The sequence below is a fragment of the Pagrus major genome, chromosome 9, assembly GCF_040436345.1.
Source record: "Pagrus major chromosome 9, Pma_NU_1.0".
Classification (NCBI taxonomy): domain Eukaryota; kingdom Metazoa; phylum Chordata; class Actinopteri; order Spariformes; family Sparidae; genus Pagrus; species Pagrus major.
In genome coordinates, this window is record NC_133223.1 from 8118641 (window position 1) to 8139019 (window position 20379).

General features: G+C 39.7%; 2 protein-coding genes across 2 annotated transcripts; both read left to right on the top strand.

Annotated features, from left to right (window-relative positions):
* Positions 1 to 1790: 1790 nt before the first annotated feature.
* On the top strand, positions 1791 to 10706 carry hcn5 (hyperpolarization activated cyclic nucleotide-gated potassium channel 5). The gene is made up of 9 exons (XM_073473954.1): positions 1791 to 1795; positions 2174 to 2281; positions 5070 to 5426; positions 6442 to 6628; positions 7265 to 7369; positions 7664 to 7801; positions 10256 to 10417; positions 10533 to 10626; positions 10693 to 10706. Exons 1-9 carry the CDS (start codon positions 1791 to 1793, stop codon positions 10704 to 10706), a joined length of 1170 nt encoding a protein of 389 aa, XP_073330055.1.
* A 68-nt stretch (positions 10707 to 10774) lies between these two features.
* LOC141002599 (potassium/sodium hyperpolarization-activated cyclic nucleotide-gated channel 1) lies at positions 10775 to 14412 on the top strand. Its single transcript, XM_073473956.1, has 4 exons — positions 10775 to 10879; positions 12031 to 12177; positions 12358 to 12595; positions 14240 to 14412. Exons 1-4 carry the CDS (start codon positions 10775 to 10777, stop codon positions 14410 to 14412), a joined length of 663 nt encoding a protein of 220 aa, XP_073330057.1.
* Positions 14413 to 20379: the final 5967 nt, after the last annotated feature.

Consider the following 20379-nt stretch of genomic DNA (forward strand, 5'->3'; position numbering starts at 1 on the left):
AGAAAAGGCACTGAACGATGTCAGTTTAAAGTGTAGCCATCAAAATATAAAAAGCTTACAATGAAGCTTACTGAAAGGGTTGTCTTATCACATAAAATTGTAAAAGTTCAAGACTTATGAAACTAAATGAGAAAAAAGTCTAATCCACATTAATATTTTTTTCTGAATTACATTTTGGTGTAGTGTTTATGATAATTTTCAAAGATGATGCATTCAGTGGTCAGGCCATGGCCAGTGATTGATGTCACGGTTGACATCACATGTCCCTTTGTTTTTGTTCTGGAAAAACTCAACCAAAAGTCTTTACTTGCATCATTTTAAACATGACGGTTGATTTGCATAACATGTGAGAGTCAGTTTCGGTGTTTCTGATGCAATTAATCAGCTGCTCATTTCCACTCAATGGGTAAACACAGCCACACATTTTCTCTGACCTATAAAAAATTTATACAATAAAAATCCATCATTCCACTTCTCAAAAAATGATTAAGTTGCTGCTGCCGCTGCTGCTGCTGCTGCTGCTGCTGCTGCTGCTGCACCATTATTCATGTATCATAATATGGAAATTCGTATAAACCTTTTTTGAAGTGCCAGATGAACTGGGACTGAATGCCTCACTCTCTCCCATTAATTTGCTACAGGTTACTTTACTGTGATGTATAACAGTAGTGATATAGTTACTTTGCAGATCAAGATTTCACATAAAAACATATGAAAAAATATAATAAGAAATGTAATAAGAAGATTAAACCAGGAGTTCTCAGCCTTTTTGATGGTTTGATGGTTTCAGCCCTCCATCATGTTTTAAATGTCTGGTCCAGTTGTTGTCAGTTCACCAAAGAGACCTCCCTCAAACTTCTTACATGGCTTCTTTTCAATAACGGCTTTATATTACTTTTTCACATATGCAGTAGTACTCCCCAAGACCATTAACACATTTTAATGTGTAAACTTGGTGGAGTTACCCTTTAACTAATCTCACAGTCACAGTAAAATGAGTACTTTTATTTTTGATACTTTTTGTATCATATATTATATACATTTACATTTTTTAGTATCATTTGAATTGTTATGCTTTAGTAGGATTTTGGATGCAAGTTCTATTTGTAATGGAGTATTTCTACATTGTGGTACAGGTATTTTTACTGCATGGATCTGAGTACATATTCCACCAGTGGTTACACATTAAAGTACAAAGTGATGAATGATGAAACACATGTTAAGCCTCCTTTTCTATTAGCTCTGTTTTGCTGAAAATGTCTGTTTTACATTCAAGACATCTGCTTCATCAAAAGTATAATTTTTGTTCTTTGCAGTGATGTCATCATCTCCCAGTAAGCACTGGGAGAGCACATGGTCTTCAGCAGCCACAGCAGCTCATGATGGAGTCCCTCCTGAAGGAGGCAGTGGTAAACGACACGTTATTTAACTGTTCAGTGTCATTGTTTTAGCGTGTTAAGGTTTGTCTTAGTCAGCACAGAAGTACTGTAAATATGATGTTGCGTCAGCATTTTATACAGTGTAACAACAAAAGTACAAAGCTATTGACATTTCTAGCTTTTGCTCATATTATGTATTTGGAAAGGTTTTCAAGTGGTACTGCAAGAACATTGTTCACTTTCCAACTTTTCCACTGGGTATTACTCAGGAAAGAAATGTATGAGTTGAAAATTAACATCAGCCACCACACAGAATTATTGTTTTTCTGCACTGTCAGATTTAATATTCTGTGCTGTAAAATATAGCTGCTGGTGGGTAGAATATACACAGGGACTTGGGAGTTTTGTAATATGAAGTATGTTGATCTTCTGTCCTACAGTACTGAAGGTATGTGTTTGTTTCTGCATGTCTACTGGGTCTACAGTGCGTCACCACAGCAAAGCAGTGCGTAAGCAAAAGCCCTGAATCGCCTATTCTAGTTTGCGGGCCAGCTGTGTGCTAGATAAACCCGCCAGTAAGCATATTGTTAATTTGCTCTGTACTCTGTGACAGATATGCACCTCCATCTGAAACACACTTAGCTGCAGTCATCGCTTTGCTTTTCACAGGATTATAATCCACACAGTGTGGTAGCTAAAAATAGTTAATGCAAAACATACAAGTAGCATTGAAATTCTCTTTAATTCACTCTGAAGTTGGTGTGAATCTGTCTTTGTGTTGGTGTCCCCTGTAGAAATCTGCCCCCTGAAGGAGGAGAGGTGAAGGGCCACAGTGCTGACCGTCTGCCTCCACCTCCTCCTGTGTGCTCAAAGCCTCCAGCAGCGTCTAGGAAAGCAGAAAGGTAAGCTCTCTGTCAGCTTTCTTTGATCGGCATTTTTCTATGCAGTGAATGAATATTCTCCCATGTACTGTATATTCAGATAAACCTCGGCTGTTGTTGGAACACAGAACTTCTCACAGACCAACAGTGAAATACATTTACTCAAGTACTGTACTTAAGTACAAATTTGATGTACATGTACTCAAATTGAGTATTTCCATTTTATGCAACTTCATACTCATGTCAGGGGCAAATATTGTACTTTTTACTCCACTACATTTCTCACAGCTTTAGCTACCAGTTACTTTTCAAAATTACTTTTTTAAATTTTTCATACCCTTCCTGTCCAGTGACAACCACGTATCTCCAAATTTTGTGATTTTGAATTCATCTGATGAACTGAAGGATCAAGTGTTCCTTTATGTGTTGAGAAAATCGCCCTACTTCTTTAGCTGAATAAACCTTTTAAAATCCCTCATGGATAAGCCGGAAAATGCATCGTCACAAAGCTGAAAATAGGCCGTTTGTCTGACACTGTGAAAAGTTGACAGCAGCCCTATAAACATATGATGATCTTATAGAATATAATGCATTGCTGTAGATTACCAGCCTAGCCTAGCCAACAGTGTATAAAGGAGTTAAAATGAGCCCCACCTTAAACATCTGCAGCAGTAAAATGACACATACACATTAATGCAGCACTAATATTAATCTAATCTAGGGATCATTTTACTGCACAATATGAGTATTTTACTGATGATACTTACATACTTTTACTTTAGTAAAGGTTTGAATGCAGAACTTTTACTCACAGTGGAGTATATGGAGCCCAGTCATAAAGTTACTGCAAACCACAGATGCATCCAAGTTTGTACCTGTAATAGGCTGTATACCCTGTGGACATTTGTACATAACATGCCATATCATCAGTGATGGAAAGTAACTAGGTACTTACTTAGTACTTACTCATGTACTGTGCTTGAGTGCAATTTTGAGGTACTTGTACTTAACTAGTATTTTCATTTTCTAGGACTTTACACTTCCACTCCATTCATTTCATAAGTTTAGTAACTAGTTACTTCAGATTACATTCTGCACCAAAGCCAAATTACTGCATGTTTAAATCAACTTATTTTATCGACAATCAGATTTAAAAAAACACTGATTCCAACAATCAGGAAGATGCTAAATATCGGATCTGATAATTGGCCAGGCTGTTAATCGATCGACCCATAGTATACAGTTTGTGCATATATATATATATATATATATATATATATATATATATATATATATATATATATATATATATATATATATATATGTATATACATATATATATATATATATATATATACATATATATATATATATATATATATATATACATACCTTTTACTTTTACTTTTGATACTTTAGTACATTTAATACCAGATACTTTTACTCTGGTAAGACTTTTACCAAAGTAGTATTTTAACATTATATAGTTACTTTTACTCAAGTATGGCTTGTGGGTACCTCATACAACAGTGCCATTACATGTTTATTACTTCCACATCTGGAGGTGGAATGGATGGTGGTGGAGTTACACGCAACAAGGCAGCCAAACCTGTGACTGCAGTTTGAATCTGTGGTTTGTAGATTGAAACTACTGAATAGTTTTAGACTAGGGGAACGCAGCGTTTCCACATTTGCAAACGTGACACCACTAACCAGTGGTTTTGAAGGAGAACTTGGGACAATTTCTAGCATTGTTTGTGGCAACAAAACTGGGTGTTTTTAAGGAGACTTTGTGACATTTTCAGACGTATTTGTAGCGACCAAAACATATATTTAAAGCCAATCCATGATGTTTTCCTAACCATAACCAAGTATTTTTTTGTGCCTAAACCTAACCAGAGCTTAAGCACAGCATTGTTATTAGAAGGAATAAGAAAAATCAACCTAAACAAATATGACAGAATGGCCTGAGACAGCACTGATTGTTTGTTCAACAAAACACACCTTTTCAAACACCAATTGATTTGACCTCAAACTCTGAACTTAAAGACAAAGAAACAATATTAACATTTTAAAAAAGCAATAATCCCATTATATGTCTCGTCACATTATTTGAAACATCCCCTGCACTCTGCTGCCAGTCATTCACCCACCAACATGACCCCTCATTTAATCCCATCAACTGCTATGTCCTGTAATATCATTGCGTTTTTTATTTTTGCAGACTTTGCTGCAATCCTACAGACTTTCCAAGAAAAATGTAAATACAACTCGTTGAGTAAAATCCCAATCTTCTGTAGTCTAATCCTTGAAATGAAATATTTCAGCTTCAGTGTTTTGTCACTGATGGGAAATATGCAAACAAACAACACAGGAGCTGGCTCGGAGCTGAGAGCATATGTAAAGCATCAGGTAACACAGTACAGTGTTTAATTACATCCCTGGTAGAGATGGCCCAGACTGAACTTGTCCCAGTATAGTACACTGCCAGATGTCATTGTCGTGTCACATGACAATAATTGTGATCCCGTCCACACACACACACCCACACACGCACACACACACACACACACATACACACACATGCCATCGTCTTCAGTATTAATGTGAGCTGGACCTTACCATCCTGACGTGGCTTGATTCATGTGGGGATGAGACACAGATACTGAATAGTTGATGAGCTGGGAGAAAAAGAAAAGAAGTGGAGGGGCGGGGTGGGGGCAGAAATAGAGAGAGGCTGACGGAGAGAGAGGGAGGGAGGGAGGGAGGGAGCAGAAAGGCGGGTATCCACTCGCCTCACTCCACACAGCTTCAATAAGCCCGAGGTTGGGAGCCTTGATGGAAAATTACCTTGTGACCAAGAGGGGAGGTCAGGACTGGTAGAGTCAGACTCCACTTGTCCAGAGCAGAAGAAGCAGCAGCAGCGGCAGCAGCAGAGGGAGCATGGCCTTTGGCTGATCACAGGGGAACCAGGTCGGACCATGGAGAAACTAAAAGGTCCCACCGCAGGATGCACCACGGCCACCTGTGGATGGAGAGCCCTGCTTCTCCCGCAGCTGAACAGACAGTCCCTGTATGTGTACGGCAGCGAGATGGCCGTGGAGAAGGAGTGCATGCGGCAGCTGGAGAGCGGAGTCTTTGTCATCCACCCGTTCAGCCTCATAAGGTATTCAATATGTTTGATAGATTCAGGCCAGTCCTGTACTGAGACACCACTTCTAGTATTAGACCGTTTCTTTAAAAGTTGTGTAGTTTCAGCAAGTTTTTGAAGGTGATGATTTGCCTCATTTTGCTCTGGGGATAAATAAAGTATTGTCTTATCTCTCATCTCCAAACCAATCAGTCAGTCAGTTGATTAATAGAAAGATAATCTGCAAATGTTTGGAATATCAATTAAGAAATAGCAAACATTTTCTAGCTCCAACTTCTTAACAGATTTGCTGTTTTTTTTTTCTCTTTTTCTGCAGTAAACCTAATATTTTTAGGTTTTGGGGTGTTATTTAGGGAGAAACAAGAGCTTGATGGCAGCACTTTGACTGTTAGTAAAATTGTTTTGGGCATTTCATAACATTTTCTGACATTCTATTGACTAAATAAGAAATCAGAAGATTAATTAATACTGAACCATATGCTGCAGCATTACTCCCTTTACTTGCATTGCTAATTAGAATTAAGCATTTTTAAGTCAACAATGCAATAATTGTACATTTTACAATAATTTACAATTGTGAAAACAAAGAGAAAAATACAGTATAATAAGTCAAATGTAAAGAGTATGTAATATTAAAGGAAAAACAAGTCACCGGGAAGATTTTTAAGATGATACCAGAGAAAGAAAGAAAAAAGCAGGTGCTAAAAATGACTTCTTTAAGTAAAATGCTGACACAGATGGCTGGTTTTGCAGTATTGCTATTATTAGTTTTGTAAGGGAATCAAATGCATTGAAACAGAGAGGGAATCAACAATCTGGATCAGAGAGCAGAGTTATTTGAGCCTGGCAATCGAACCCCAGCTGAGAAGATGTGCAGTTACAGTATCAGAGTATTTAGTGTGCATAAATCAGCATGCCTTACCGGCTGCAGCATGACTGTCTAATTAGTCCTTCTGGCAAACCAGTCGAGACTTTCCACTACAAACCTACATCAAGATCTAAGGCACACATATGTTTTGTGACCCTGTAGGAGTTACTACATCATGTGCATGATGGCCATCACATTTCTGAACCTGATTGGGATCCCCATGGAGATAGCGTTTCTGGACGGCCACAGCGGACTGGCATGGGAAGGATTTAATGTGTTTTCAGACACGCTGTTCCTGATAGATGTGGCTCTGAATTTCCGAATGGGCATCATAACAGAGGACGGCGAGGTGAGAGTGGCTGTACTCTATTTTTTTCAGATACAGTTTGAAGGACCATAATCCCTGTGCAGACAAGCACACACAATCCATCTCTGTCCCATCTGTAATCTACTCAATACACGAAAGGCTAGATTAGCAATCCTCCCTCCCCCTGCTCCTGGACATGGGCAAAATTGGCACCTGCTGTTTGATTTTATAACAGGGATTACGATGTATTGGATGAATGAGAGGTCTAACATTTCCAATTAAGAGCAGACTATATCCTGTTTGTTTTCATCTGCTCATGCTTTGCGACTTCTATCTCGCCAATCACAAATGGCCCATCTGTGATGTTCTCCCTGTCTGTGATGTTTACTCTGGGCTGCACAAACATCTGGTTTCGCCAGATTTATTCTCACTCGGTTTCTGCCTCTTTGAAATATTAATGTCCGAGGTTTAGCAACAATTCAACAACGCTGTCAGATTAATGTTGATTTTTTTTGAGCACACTGCTAACCTCATCTGACACCACTGTCTTCCTTAACTTTGGAAAAACTCCCAAAACATTGGTTCAGTTCAAGTGTTAAATTAGACATGTGATGGTGGCACGTGCTGTGCAGCATCTTCATCCATCTGCTCAATCTGCTGCTCTGCTCTCTTTCGCAGGAAGCTATTCTGGATATCAAGCGGATCCGAGTCAGTTACCTGAGGACATGGTTCATACCGGACGTTATAGCTGCTTTCCCAATCGGCTACATTCTGCTGTTTGCGGTAATAATGAACAGACTGTTGAAGCAGCAAACAGCCAGTGTGCTGCAGTACATGTCAAAACAGTTATGCACTTGGATTCACTTTATTTCTTCATGGTTTATTATTAGAAAGCACTCAGAGCAGTAAGACGGTGTTTCTACAGAGAGTAACTCCTGAGGAAAAGGCAGTACAATAAACTCATCAAATGTTCTGTAACATAAATTTAGTGATAATGAAATTAGATAAATGAAAAAAAAGAAAATCAAACAAAATTCATACCATTGATAATTGAGCCTCTGTAATTTATCATCTCAGGACTTACAATACCACAACGATGACAACCCCTCCAAGACCAACAAGATGATGAGAATACTGATGTTTGTGCGGATCCTCAGCTTGATCAGACTCGCTCGAGTGTCCAGACTGGTCAGGTTCTTCAACGAGGTGGAGAAAGTAAGTCTAAACACTAGACAGTCTTCAAAGCTCCCCTTTGAAATTCAATCGACTTTTCTTCTGCCTGCAGATACCTTACCAGACCTGGTTCCGATGACTAATCTGACTTTGAACACCTACAATGTCATTTGTTAAACAAGAGCTGGTACTATCGACAATGCATTTGTTTCATTTTCTGCCTTTTATCAGAGTTTGCCTTTTTCTAATCACATGTACTGTATATTGTGCTCAAACAACAGAGGTATGGCAAAATATAAAGGTATAGGACACCTCATACCGGTTATGATGATGTTCATGGTAATCTCATAATGAAACACAATATGTCTCGAAACAAATCTCAATATTGCATAATGTATGTGGTGTGTAACTCCAAGCCTTTGACCAGCTACTAGTGGCTGAAACAAATAGTTTCTGGTGTATGTATCGGTGAAGTTGATGCTCTCACTTTGGACAATTGAGAGAAATGTTTTTTATCCTCACTGATTTATTGATTTAAGACATAAACCTGTTTACTGAACTAATCCTCTTTGTCTATAATCCATAAGGCCAGAGAGAGTTCCTTACATCGTTTCCTGTCTTTGGCGAAAGGTTAAGCCTCCCCCAAAGTTAATCGTTGCTAGCTTGTCCATCACAGTTCAGTGGCGGGTCATTCTTGGTCTTCCAGGTTTTCTTTTCCCTTGAGTCCATCTCGGCACAATCCGCCTCCATTTCAATCACATGGTCCAGCCATCGCAGTTGTCTTGGCCTTAATTCAGTAATGATGTTCATACTTTTGGTTTTAATTGACAATTCCAAGTTTGTGATTGTGTTAAGCCAGAAGGCATCTATTGCTGTATATGACAGCCTGGAACTGTACACTAGGATCGACATTCCACACGTTGGGAAACACACCCTTGACTCTCGCCAATCTTGCATTGATGTCCTTTTGAGTCCGTATTTCCTTGCTGCCAGAATAAGTTCTCCACAAGTGCCTCAACATTTATTAAAACTGGTTCTGAAAGTGTGGTATGAATATACAGCACCAGTGTTTAGGAGATGCTGATGTTGCAATTAGTTTACTTGGATGCAATTAATCGGTTTACTTAATTTTATTTAAAGCACCATTATGTCGAAATTGGCATTTTGTGTGAGTGCAACACCACTGTGCTAAATACAAATCCCAGCTCTGTAACAATTTGTCAGACTTAATGTAGGTGCTAACTACAGACAAAACTCATTACGTCATAACAATGTTATGTCTTAGAAACTTGTATGTTGAAGTAAACATGAGACAACATTCACCCTGTTACAGGACACTGTACCATCAACATGATTCTGAAGTTGTTATTTTAAGGTACAAAGTTACATAATGTTGCTTTAAAGGTCCCATCTTATAGAAGGTTAGATTTACATGTCCTTTTTTGATTACAAAACAGGTCCAGGTGCTAGATAAATATTGTGAAAGCTCAGTCATTTCAGAGAAATGCACACAGCACGTATGCAAAAACCGTGCCTTTAAACAACCCATCAGGACTTCTGTAAGGTTGCGATGTCACAACTATACAGTCACCGCCCACAGCCCCCAGCACAGCCCTGTTTGCAGAAATATTGGCAGAGCTGAAACAAAGTGGGCAGTGAGAGCTGACCAATCAGAGCCGACTGGGCTGCTTGGGAGGGGGGCCTTAAAGAGACAGGCACTAAAACAGGGTATTCAGACAGGATGTATAGAGGTGCTGCAGCAATGGACAGTATAACAAAAATAATGTGTTTTTTGAACATTAAAGCATGTAAACATTTTCTAGTAGAAAATAAATCACCCATCATAGTTTACAGACCAGTGTCCCACTTCAACTCTGACCAACTGTACTTACTTACTGTACTACTGTCTGTGTAATCAGGGGTCATTTCCATCATTTCAGGCACTCTCATTTTCTGATTTCCCTGCAAATGAAGTGGTTTAGATAATTTGGCTACAGTGTTGGCTTGTAACAGCCTGTCTGATAATTTGCTCATGTTTCTTGCCCCATCCTACTCTGTTGTACTGATGTTGTTGTGTTCCCAGATCTCAGCATTTAATTTGGTGAAAACAATATTATCATCACTGATAGAAATGATGACCAAAACTATGAAATAAGATCCAGGTCGTAATAAACCAGGATAATAATTTAAGTACTTTTTTTACAGCAAGTTTAAGCTGTGAAAAATATGTGTAACCTTGTCCAAATTCTGTTATAATTTAGTGGCCATGGCTGATAACATGGCTGTTGTATTGTTTTAAGGTTGTTCTTGTGTGAACAACCTTAAAAAAATCAACCGTTACTGAAGTAAATATTTACCTATTGTCATGAACAAGTGCTGTTAATGTACCTGTGTGCTGGTGAGTGAGTGAAATGTATTTTTACGATATGATCCTAAGCCAGGTTAAATCCAGTATGCTGCTTTAATACACGTTTTCTTGTCATGTCTTCCTGGCAGGTGTCAAACGCAAACTTGGAGGTGGTCCGTCTGTTCTTCCGCATCTTGTCTCTGTTCATGATGATTTTCCTGCTGTGTCACTGGAACGGCTGCATCCAGTACTTTGTTCCTATGCTGGAGGAGTTTCCAACTGACTGCTGGGTCCGGAAAGAAAACCTGATGGTGAAACTTATTTCTCAAAACTTTACACTCGAATTCAAGACGGATCAACATTTATATAAATCATTTTACAAGCATCAGTCGTGTAGTATCACTTATAATGTAAACATCTTTCCAGAATGCCACAGTGATCGTGAAGTACTCTTGGGGAGTTTTCCGAGCGCTCTCTCAGATGATTGCCCTCTCGTATGGCTCCATGGACGCACCAACAAGTGAGAACTATGGATTTTCTTTTTCCATTACTAAAAAAAGCACAGGTGTATCAAATTCTCTCGCAGATATAAATACCTGACATTTCACACCAAGCAAGCTCATGTGTCGGTGTCTTGTTCTCCAGATTATGTTGAAATGTGGATTGTCATGGTCAGCATGGTGTCCGGGTGTCTGATGTACACAGTCCTTGTGGCCAACGCTACAACCATGATCGCCAACATCGACCCAGCGGCCAAGGAGTACAAGAGCAAGGTCATTATTACTGACACTTTGATTCGTCAGAAAATACAGCTCATTAGAGATCAAGTTACTTTACTCAGTGGAACAGAAAATAAGTCATGAGCTGACGCTGGTTATACAAGCAAGATCTATATTATTTTAACATATTTCAATTTTGTAACCCATCAGGTATTTTCTGATTACAATTTAGTCAACGGGGCCAATGTTTCAGTGTGGCCGGTGGATATCACAATATATAATACATATTATATCTATCTTATATATGTGCTGGTCATTGTTTATAGTTCGACTATGAGACTTGGTGTTTTAGGTCCCAACGACATTTCGGCTGATCTCTATAAACAGATATCTGCATATGAATTTTAATTGTGTCAACTTATGTCTAATGTTTTATCTTTCCAGATAGTCTAGTGGCTGCAACTTCTGTGGTAGTAACATAACTTGCTTGCTGTGAATGCAGATAAAATAAAATAAAAAATAATAAGAAGAAAAATTGTTGTCAGACGATAGGCGATGGGTTCTGAGATCATATTTCGGCCTGTGCGTTTTCTCTCCACGTGGACTGTTAACCTGCATGCAACTCAAGCCCGGACTACAGAAAGCTTCTGATACCAATATGTTGCCCTTCGCCTGGAGATTCTGCATTCATATGCAGATATCTTTTTATAGAAATTAGGCATAATTAAGTTAACAAGGGAAAACAATTAGATTTTATTGCTTATTCATTTGCTAAGTTCTTATTAATATATTTCATTGTTTATTTATTCAAACAATAATTTCCCATGTAGTCTTTCGTAAGAAATGGAGAGCCAGGTTGGAAAGCACATGGCAAAAACTCCTACACAGTTTCCACTACAATGATAAATAAGTTGTTGCATGACCTGATTATAAAATTGAGTACAAGTAACATTCATTTCAACTGTAGCTCTTATTCTTGAACATTTTACCTTTGGCCTCAGGTAGAGGCTGTGGTACACATGCCTATCAATCTTCTAGGACTCATTAATCCTAATTTTAAATATCATCATACAAATATTCCCTTCACACTGAGCTTTTACAGTTACACAGTTGTAGAACCATGCAATTATGATTCATGATTAAACATGCAGCTTGTGTATTATGTGATGAGAGGTGGATCCTGAAAACATTGTGACTCTCCACAGATGAGCCGTTTGGAGCACTACATGGCCTTCATGAAGCTCCCACCAGAGCTGCAGCTCCGTATCAGCAACTACTACCAGGCTCGCTACGGAGGGAAGTGGTTTCAAGAGAAGGACGTCATGGACACAGTGTCGTCAGCGCTTAAAGAGGTACAGCTGTGGTTCATCTGAGAGGTTCTGCTAAGCTTAACTTGTTAAATTGAAGTCTTTGTTCATTCTACTGATCTTTTGAGGCAACATGTTATATAATAATCTTATATTTCCTGATTTTCTACTCTTATATTTCCAACATAACATTTGTAACATGATATTTTTTTATTTATTTTTCAGCAAATCCTGATGGTGATGTGTAGCCGACTGCTAAGAAACGTGCCGGTGTTTCAGAACAGAGACGAGAACTTTATCAACGCCGTCCTCCTCAAGCTGGAGTACGAGGTTTTCCTGGAGGGAGATGCCATCGTCCGACAGAACGTCCCTGGTGACCGCATGTTCTTCATTGACCATGGACAGGTCCTCATGGAGACCGATTCCTACGAGAGGGAACTATGTGATGGAGACTTTTTTGGAGGTGGGTTGGATTCACATTAGTGACTATCAGGAACATCATTAAGGGATTTGAAAAGTGATATCTAAACAACAAGAGTTGGGAATTTGAAGTGTGAGAAGAGAAGGCCCAGTCGGCTGTAAAGCAGATTGTTGCCTCTAGAAAAATACTAACAAACTAAGATGAAATCCAGTTCTTTATCTCATATTCAGTCACTTTAAGAAAATTCTCAGTAACATCTGTATTGCCTGAAGCAAAGTACAATAAGAACACAACAATGCTGTTTAAGTATTACATAATGTACCGAATGCACAGACACAATCAAAAGTGCTACAGGCTAATTTGTCCGAACGCTTCCGTTGTATTTTTAAAATGCATTTAGGTACATTATGACTAATGACATTTTTTAAGGAGCAGGTACAATAAATAGTCTGGGCCTGTAAATTTGAATTTTACCTCAAAAAAGTCTTACTTTACTTACTTACTTTCTTTCTAGGTTTTTCTGCTTTCAGTCCCATCTTATATCCTTCCTCAGCAGAGGAACTAAGCCAGAGCATTTCAGACAGGGGGGCAGTACTGTATGAAATAAACTAACCCTAACCCTTTGTGAAAACTAAAGCATGTAAACCTATACTACTACTATTAGTAAACCAAAATAACATTATGAACCTGAAAATGACCATATGTCTCTTTTAAACAATGGAAAAATACACACAAGGTCAGTCCACTCAAATTACAAAAAAGAAACATATTTTCTCCCTTAATTAACATCTCTTTCCAGAAATAGTGTCCCAATGATCCATAGAACTGTGAATTGCTTTCAGCTTTCGTAAAACCAATCAAACCTCTTCAACAGCCCTGCTATCTAAAGGTAATTCAAATGAGTAATCCACGCTGAAAACTATTTCAGATAGGTGTCAACAAAGGTTGAAAATAACAGGGCTAAAGGACAGCATTGTATGCTTCCTTCTCTCTTTAGGAGATCAGGCCAAACTCCTTTTAAAAACGTGTTAATATTCTGTCTTATGAAAACATATTACAGTTATGATTTAGACTTCTCTGTAAATGGTTTTCACTGGAACTGCCTTAGACTAGCTGACAGCTTGTTCAGTGGATTATTATTAGAGTAGCAGGGAGCAGTTTCCAGGGAAAGATGTTGTTGTTGTTATTTTTGGTGCTGTGAGCCCGACAAACACTGGAAAAAAAGGAAAAATGTCTGCATTTAATTAGTTTATATTTTAATCGACTGATAATATTACTACTGTGAAATCTAGGTAGCTGATCAACTCTGGTGGTTTTCTGATTTACATTTTAGGTTTAGTGTGAAAGTTTCTATGCTTGCTCCAGGAACTACATGGTGCTGCATCCCACAGGGCCTGTTTAGATCACCACTCCCGACCCATGTATCTTAATACAAGAAGAGGTCAAACTAAATGAATCTATCTTCTCCAATTTGGAGGATTTATTTAATTCTCAGGCTTTAAGTGGGAACGGGTCCTAATCTTTTTGGCAGCAAACCTAGCAGCGTTTAGAGCTAAGCAGGCTTCCCGAAACAACTCAGCTCAGTCTGGTTATTTAATTTAGGATTAATTGTCAGATCTCATCCCTGTTATTTGGATTTACTCACTCATTAACCATGCTTTGTGGTTCCCTCTGTGTGTACTACAGAGACATGCATGCTAACCAAAGGCAAACATCTGGCCACAGTGAAGGCACTGACTGACTGCCAGTGCTTCTCTCTGTCCTGGGACGACTTTCAGGACGTGCTGGAGGGCTTCCCAGATGTCAAGAAGGACTTAGAAAAAATGATGCAGCTCAACTCTGACAGTGGACTCGTGTAAGACCGAGGACAGTGATTGGACTTTTTTTGCTGTATGGAAAGGACAGGAGATATGGATATTTCTGGAACATTTTACAGAAAGACTGATTCTTCATGTGGATACGAGTTGGACACGTCATTAATGAGATGGACAGTTTTAGAGCATTGACTATTTTCATTCTGACTGGGAATTATTCCGTCTACTGATCCATCAGTTATTAGCAATAAACAAAGACTGTAACATTAAAGACGGGTCAAACATTTGATAGCTGCTTCTTGTTGATATTGCAATTTAGCATTGATTTGTTTGGACAGTCAATGCCAATCTAAGTGACAAAATGAGAAAGATGCAGCAAGCCTTAAAGGAAATTCTGATTTCATAAAACTTGGGCTTTATTTTTGTTGTTTTTGACATCCTTCCTTACAACATTATGCTCACCAAATTCATTGCTGAGATCTGGGAACACTTGTCTTGTGAGGGAGCTAGATTCGCAAGATCACATCATCTCACAAATCCATCTTGCCAGGCTTCAAGCTTTGCGCTTGTGGCTGAACACACACAGTAGTTCAGACAATCAGTGTCCTTTGAGGAACTACTGGCAGCTACGGGCGTGGTTTAGATGTGACGACCAGCGACAGAAGCATCTTGTTTGTTTGAAAAGAGGTTAGCATAGCTGCTATAGCACCAGCTCTATCAGAACTGGAGAGTACATCACATTGAAAGAAGAGCAAAGAACAGCACTCCATGGAAAAGATGAATTTGCTCTTTTGATTTGATTTGATTTACAAACTGGCTCCGCTGGTGGCAGCACTCTCCGACTGTTGATCGGACCGGTTGAAGTTAGCCTGTGATAGACAAATGGTTCGTCCAATAACCTGCCAAGAATTCTTTGAAAGTGCCTGCCCTTTTCCAAACACTTCCTAGTGGCAACTGACCAGGTGTTTTTGTGTAACAAACTGTCTGGTGCGTCTGGTTAAGGAAACACAGCAACATTGCTAAAACAAAAGTAAGACTGGGCAATAAAACATGAGCAGTCACACAACAATCACCCGTATTAGCTAAACTTATTGAAACAAAAGGCAGTCAAATTATTTCCCAACTGTTTAAACATCCATTACATTATTAACTCTGACCTCTGGTTCAACTTAAAGTAACTCTGCAATGAAGAACATCTAGTTGTCTGACGACTTGTGTTCTATCCCTGTTCTGACTTTGCTGTAGCTACAGTGATGGCTCATTGATGCTCCCTTTACATACGAACATAGATACATCCATTTCAAATGATATAACTGTCACTGCCTGCATCCTTCTTTACTTCCAACTTCCATTGCACCTGGAGTCAAATCGGTCTTGAACCATCTAACTCCACCTCCTGCCAGCTGTTCTATAGTAACTGTTTGTCTCTGTGCCTGGGTGAAGTAACATCATACAGATGTTTAACACTTCTCACCAACTCGCATAACCTCTCCTCAGGAAGTTCCACCATTTTTAAAACCTCTTCCTCTTGTCCTGTGGTCGTGTGTCGGTTGCACTATTGGCTACACTGCCCCACCCATGACTACCAAGTTACTGCTCCAATGGTCCGTACCAATGAGCTTTAAGAAACTTGCAGGAATATGGACAAAACAAGGATGTTACATTAAAACCTGGACACAGTGTTGGAGGCAGAGCCCCATTAATTCCTGTAAAAGCTGCTCAGTGGCACATCAAGCCAAAATGGCTCGACTTTCAGGCTACGAAAATACCCAGATCTTCCACGTTGTGGGGCCTATAGAGAGTACGCACTGGAGACATTTGCCGACCGAGCCAGCTAACTTCTGGTTTGTTGCCCGGCTAACTTGAATAGAGATGAAATGATTTAATCATGGCTCTTCTAAATTTTATTGGACCAAATGGCTTAAATTATGACAGTGAAACAAGTCATTTTGTGGCGCTCAAAGAAATTAACCACCATTTTACAGACGCTTCTTTCACAATGTGCATCATCAGTGCATTACGTGACGTTGTAATTAAACAGTTTGGCCACTATGAAAATTGGCTTCAAAGCATGGTGCTCTTCCCGGGGGCTTCGGACAAAATGACTGCTGAGTACGGACAGAAGGTTCCATCTGTATCTGTATGTGTGTCTAACGTTGAGCATAAGTAGCTTCAGTCACACTGTTCTCAGACCTCAGCAACGTTTAACATGCTCACCATCTCAGTTACATTGACACATCTGTACAACACAGCACAACTTATTCATCATAAACCAAAGTATTAGACAAAGTGAAATTTTACCTCATAATGGCGCTAGATAAATTCATCCTTTGGAGCCCATGAATGTACAGATTTCATGCAATGCATCCAATAGTTGCTGAGATATTTCAGGCCGACTGTCTGACCAACTGACCGACAGTACCTTCCCTGGACTAATGCCACTGGCTTCTCTAGGGATGTCTTAGATAAGACCCAAGTTGTAGTTTTGCCGATGATATAATAAAAACTCATGTATGTCATAGTTCCTTTCCTCCAAAATGACATTTATTTGTAAGCAATATTACACAAGACATGTTAATGCCACTGTGAGAGCAACAAAAATAAAGCCGATACTCTAATATGATTACGAAACATCTGTGTGAGAACAGCATGTTGTTTTCTCTCCCCTTCCCTTTCATCCAAACACACACACGGTGCCCGAGGCCAGCCGGTGTTTGTACTCGTAGAGGTAGTAAGAGGCTGGAGGGAAGTTGCACTTCATCTCCATCCTGCCCGGCACCACGTGGACAGCCACACCGGATCCCAGCCCTTCCTGCAGCTTCTTCAGCATGCGTGAGGCCAGGTAACGCCGCGCCCTGCCCGGGTCTTCCTCAATGGAGGCATACACCTCAGGTGGGGGGTTGGGGATCTTCCACTCCAGGTCCACGATGAGCTGGTGGATGCGACTCTTGTCCAGCGAAGTCGGTGTGTCACGGTAGCACGCCACCACATGGGGAATCGGTGGTTCAGACGCCACAGAAAGGAAATTGTTGAGCGGCTGTTGTTCTGGCACTTCTTCCTTGTCTTCCTTATTTGGCTTTTCCTCCTGTGGCTCCTCCTCCTCCTTCTCATCATCCATGGGTCCCACAGCAGGGTGGAGCATCACCGCCCAGCGCAGCCAATCATAGTTCTTCTCCAGGGTCTTCAGGATGTTCGTCGCTGCCTCCTCAGGAGGTGCACGGTCTTGCACGGCCTGGTAGAGCTGCTGCCGTACATCTTCCTCCGCCTGCTGCAGAAAGTAGCTTAAGCAGCGGCCTCCTGTGTTCTTCATCTTCCTGTAGAGGGTACCCATGCGGTCAGACCAGGTCTTCATCAGTAGAGCCTGGTCTCTGCCTGTCAGAGAAGCCTGCGTGAAGAGGCACAGCAGACCGGTACCCAGGACAAAGTTAACCTGTGCAGAGTTAGAGGGGGAGAAGAAGAAAGCATGAGCAGGTCAAAAGCAAACACCTGTTGTATAGACCTTTTTCATGTAAGACATTTTGAAATATAGGAGGGAAAGCACAGGAGTATTATATAACAATAATGAGGGCTGAACTGAGCCATTATTAATTTTATTTATACTAATCAAAGTTAGTTAGGGATATGAGGATATTTTAGTGTTTCACTTGATTGTTTGTTCTGTGACTTATATGAATTTTTATTTTGTGTTTTGTGAATATTTTTGGTCCCCAAAAATAATGCGACACATTTCATTTGACTTGTATTGCATATCCATGCACACACATATATGCACCTATATCCCAATAACCCTAACTAATTCTAAGTAGTGTATCCCAACTGTGCTTCACCTGCTTTGACAGGTCAAATTGTTTGCTGTGAAAAAGGTCTTTTTTGTGTAAAGATGCAGAATGGTACTAGGCTCCTGAGTTCCCCTTAAATGAATTACTTTCTTCGCAAAGTGTGACTCCACCCCTGCTCAGATTATAAAATATTATAATTAGGAATCCTGCGTATTTAAAGAACATTTTCCTCACAAAAAATAAAACAGCATAAACTGCAATTTATCTTCTTTTTTTTCGCTAGAAAGCAGCTTAAATCGAACCCTATGGCAGGCCAACTTTGGCTGCACTGTCGTCAGCCCTGCTCTGAAATATTACATAACCAGGATTGGCCTCTAGTTGTCTTACCCCCAGGATGTCTAACCAAAGAAAACTGGTGCAGACATACTAATGAACAGTCATACAGTACATAGTTAGACAGCACTGGGCAGGTGCTGTCTGGTTTAAAACTTGTTTAAGCCTGCGTGAGTAGCAGATGGGATGTTTTATCACATGAGTGCATTTTTAAATAGTGTCGGGTAAAATGAAAGCGGGGCTTCACAACTTTGTAGACTGTCTGCTCTAAAGAAGTCATTTATTTTAATAAACAGTTTAAGTAATCAGAAACCCTGTCATGTGCCTTTCTGACCAAGTAGTCTGAGAACAGGAGCCTCAGGTTCCATCAGTACAGTGACATTGGGGTTTCTACAACATCAGAAGAACAACAGAAAATGTGCAAGAAAACTAAAAAGCTTTATTTCAGATGGCCTTTTTGCATGCAACACAACCGAGTCATTGTGTTACTCTTTAAAAGTTGTGTTGCACGACTGTGTGAAATTTGAAATCAAATCGATTCCTGTGTACAAAGGGTTTTTGATGCGTTGTTGTTCTGCTTCAGTACGTAGCCAATGAAACCTATCAGTCAGACAACGTTTAGTCTCTGGGGCAACAGCTAGTGTATTTGGGTTTCTAGTGTAGCAGCAGATAAGACTTCCTCATCTGTGGACCGGTCATTGTTTACGGTCTGATTAGCAAGTTGAGACACCAGAATTGAGTTGGAGAGGCTAATGTATATGAACGATATCTGTATATGAATGCAGATATATTTTTCAAAAGCTATTAAAAAGGTAAATGGTTGTTAGGTGATAGCCGATTGGACACTCTGTAGGACTGTTTACCTGAGCCCGTCCTCATCAGACAACCAAGCAGCGTCACAACCAATGATTACAAGCCATATTAATGTGTGCTGTTAGGTGGCGACCTCTAGTAGCTGTAGTATTATTACAGCTTCAGAGGAGGAAGTGAGGAGAGGGGGTCAAAACAGTGAAAACTCAGTATAAGGGTTAGGGTTAGGAGTTCCACTCAGGAGGCCGCTGTTCATGTCCAGTATGAAACCAGAAGTCAATGGTGAGTTCTTTTAACTTACTAACGAACTGAAGGAATGTTACATATATATCATAAGTTACGTAGTTAATGCAAGTACGTTTGTAACAGAAGTTAAATAAGTAATATAGTGATTTTAACCCAAACCAAATGTTTTTTCAAAACCTAACCAAACTGCGACTGCATGATGAAGGTCTGGTACACTGCAAAAGCCATGTTGTTTGTGGAACGGTGATATATGTTGTTTTATGAGTCACTGACAATCGACTATTCAGTTGTGCAGGTCTGACGATTTGTCGGTTTACCTGCATGGAACCAAAGCCCGTTTAAATCTGATTGGTCGATACTACTTGGACTACAAATGGAAACCAGAACACTACCAATATTAAAATCTTGTTCCTTGACAGCTGATTCTGCATTCATACATCTGTGGCATTCCTCTGCTGTCTCCACTCTGATAGCTTATAGAGTGCTGTAGTGATGACGTAAATTTGGAGGCTAACCTGGAAGTCAGCCCTGGTTCCTTTGACAAAAAGCCTATGAGATTTTTGAATTGGATTTTGGATTATTGCAGAAATTAATCTCAAATTTATGATATTTACATGTTTTGTTCAGCAAGATTTTCATCACAGATGAACACCACTTTTAACTTTTTAAATAACAAATTAAATCTCTAGGAAGAAAAAGTTAATGTTAGCCTATAAACAGACGACATCATGGTCACATGACATTAACATCACCGCCACTAAGTGTCTTACTCCACAGTTACTATACAGGCTTTCTATAAACTGATCAATGTACAAGTTGTACAGTAGAGTTAGAATAGTTTGTA

Coding starts and splice junctions, on each gene's coding strand:
- hcn5 (XM_073473954.1), top strand. Junction 2,282..5,069: donor GCGTCTAGGAAAGCAGAAAG/GTAAGCTCTCTG, acceptor CACTCCACACAG/CTTCAATAAGCCCGAGGTTG. Junction 10,418..10,532: donor TCCGGAAAGAAAACCTGATG/GTGAAACTTATT, acceptor ACATCTTTCCAG/AATGCCACAGTGATCGTGAA.
- LOC141002599 (XM_073473956.1), top strand. CDS start 10,775: ATGGTCAGCATGGTGTCCGGGTGTCTGATGTACACAGTCCTTGTGGCC. Junction 10,880..12,030: donor CCAAGGAGTACAAGAGCAAG/GTCATTATTACT, acceptor GACTCTCCACAG/ATGAGCCGTTTGGAGCACTA. Junction 12,596..14,239: donor TGATGGAGACTTTTTTGGAG/GTGGGTTGGATT, acceptor TGTGTACTACAG/AGACATGCATGCTAACCAAA.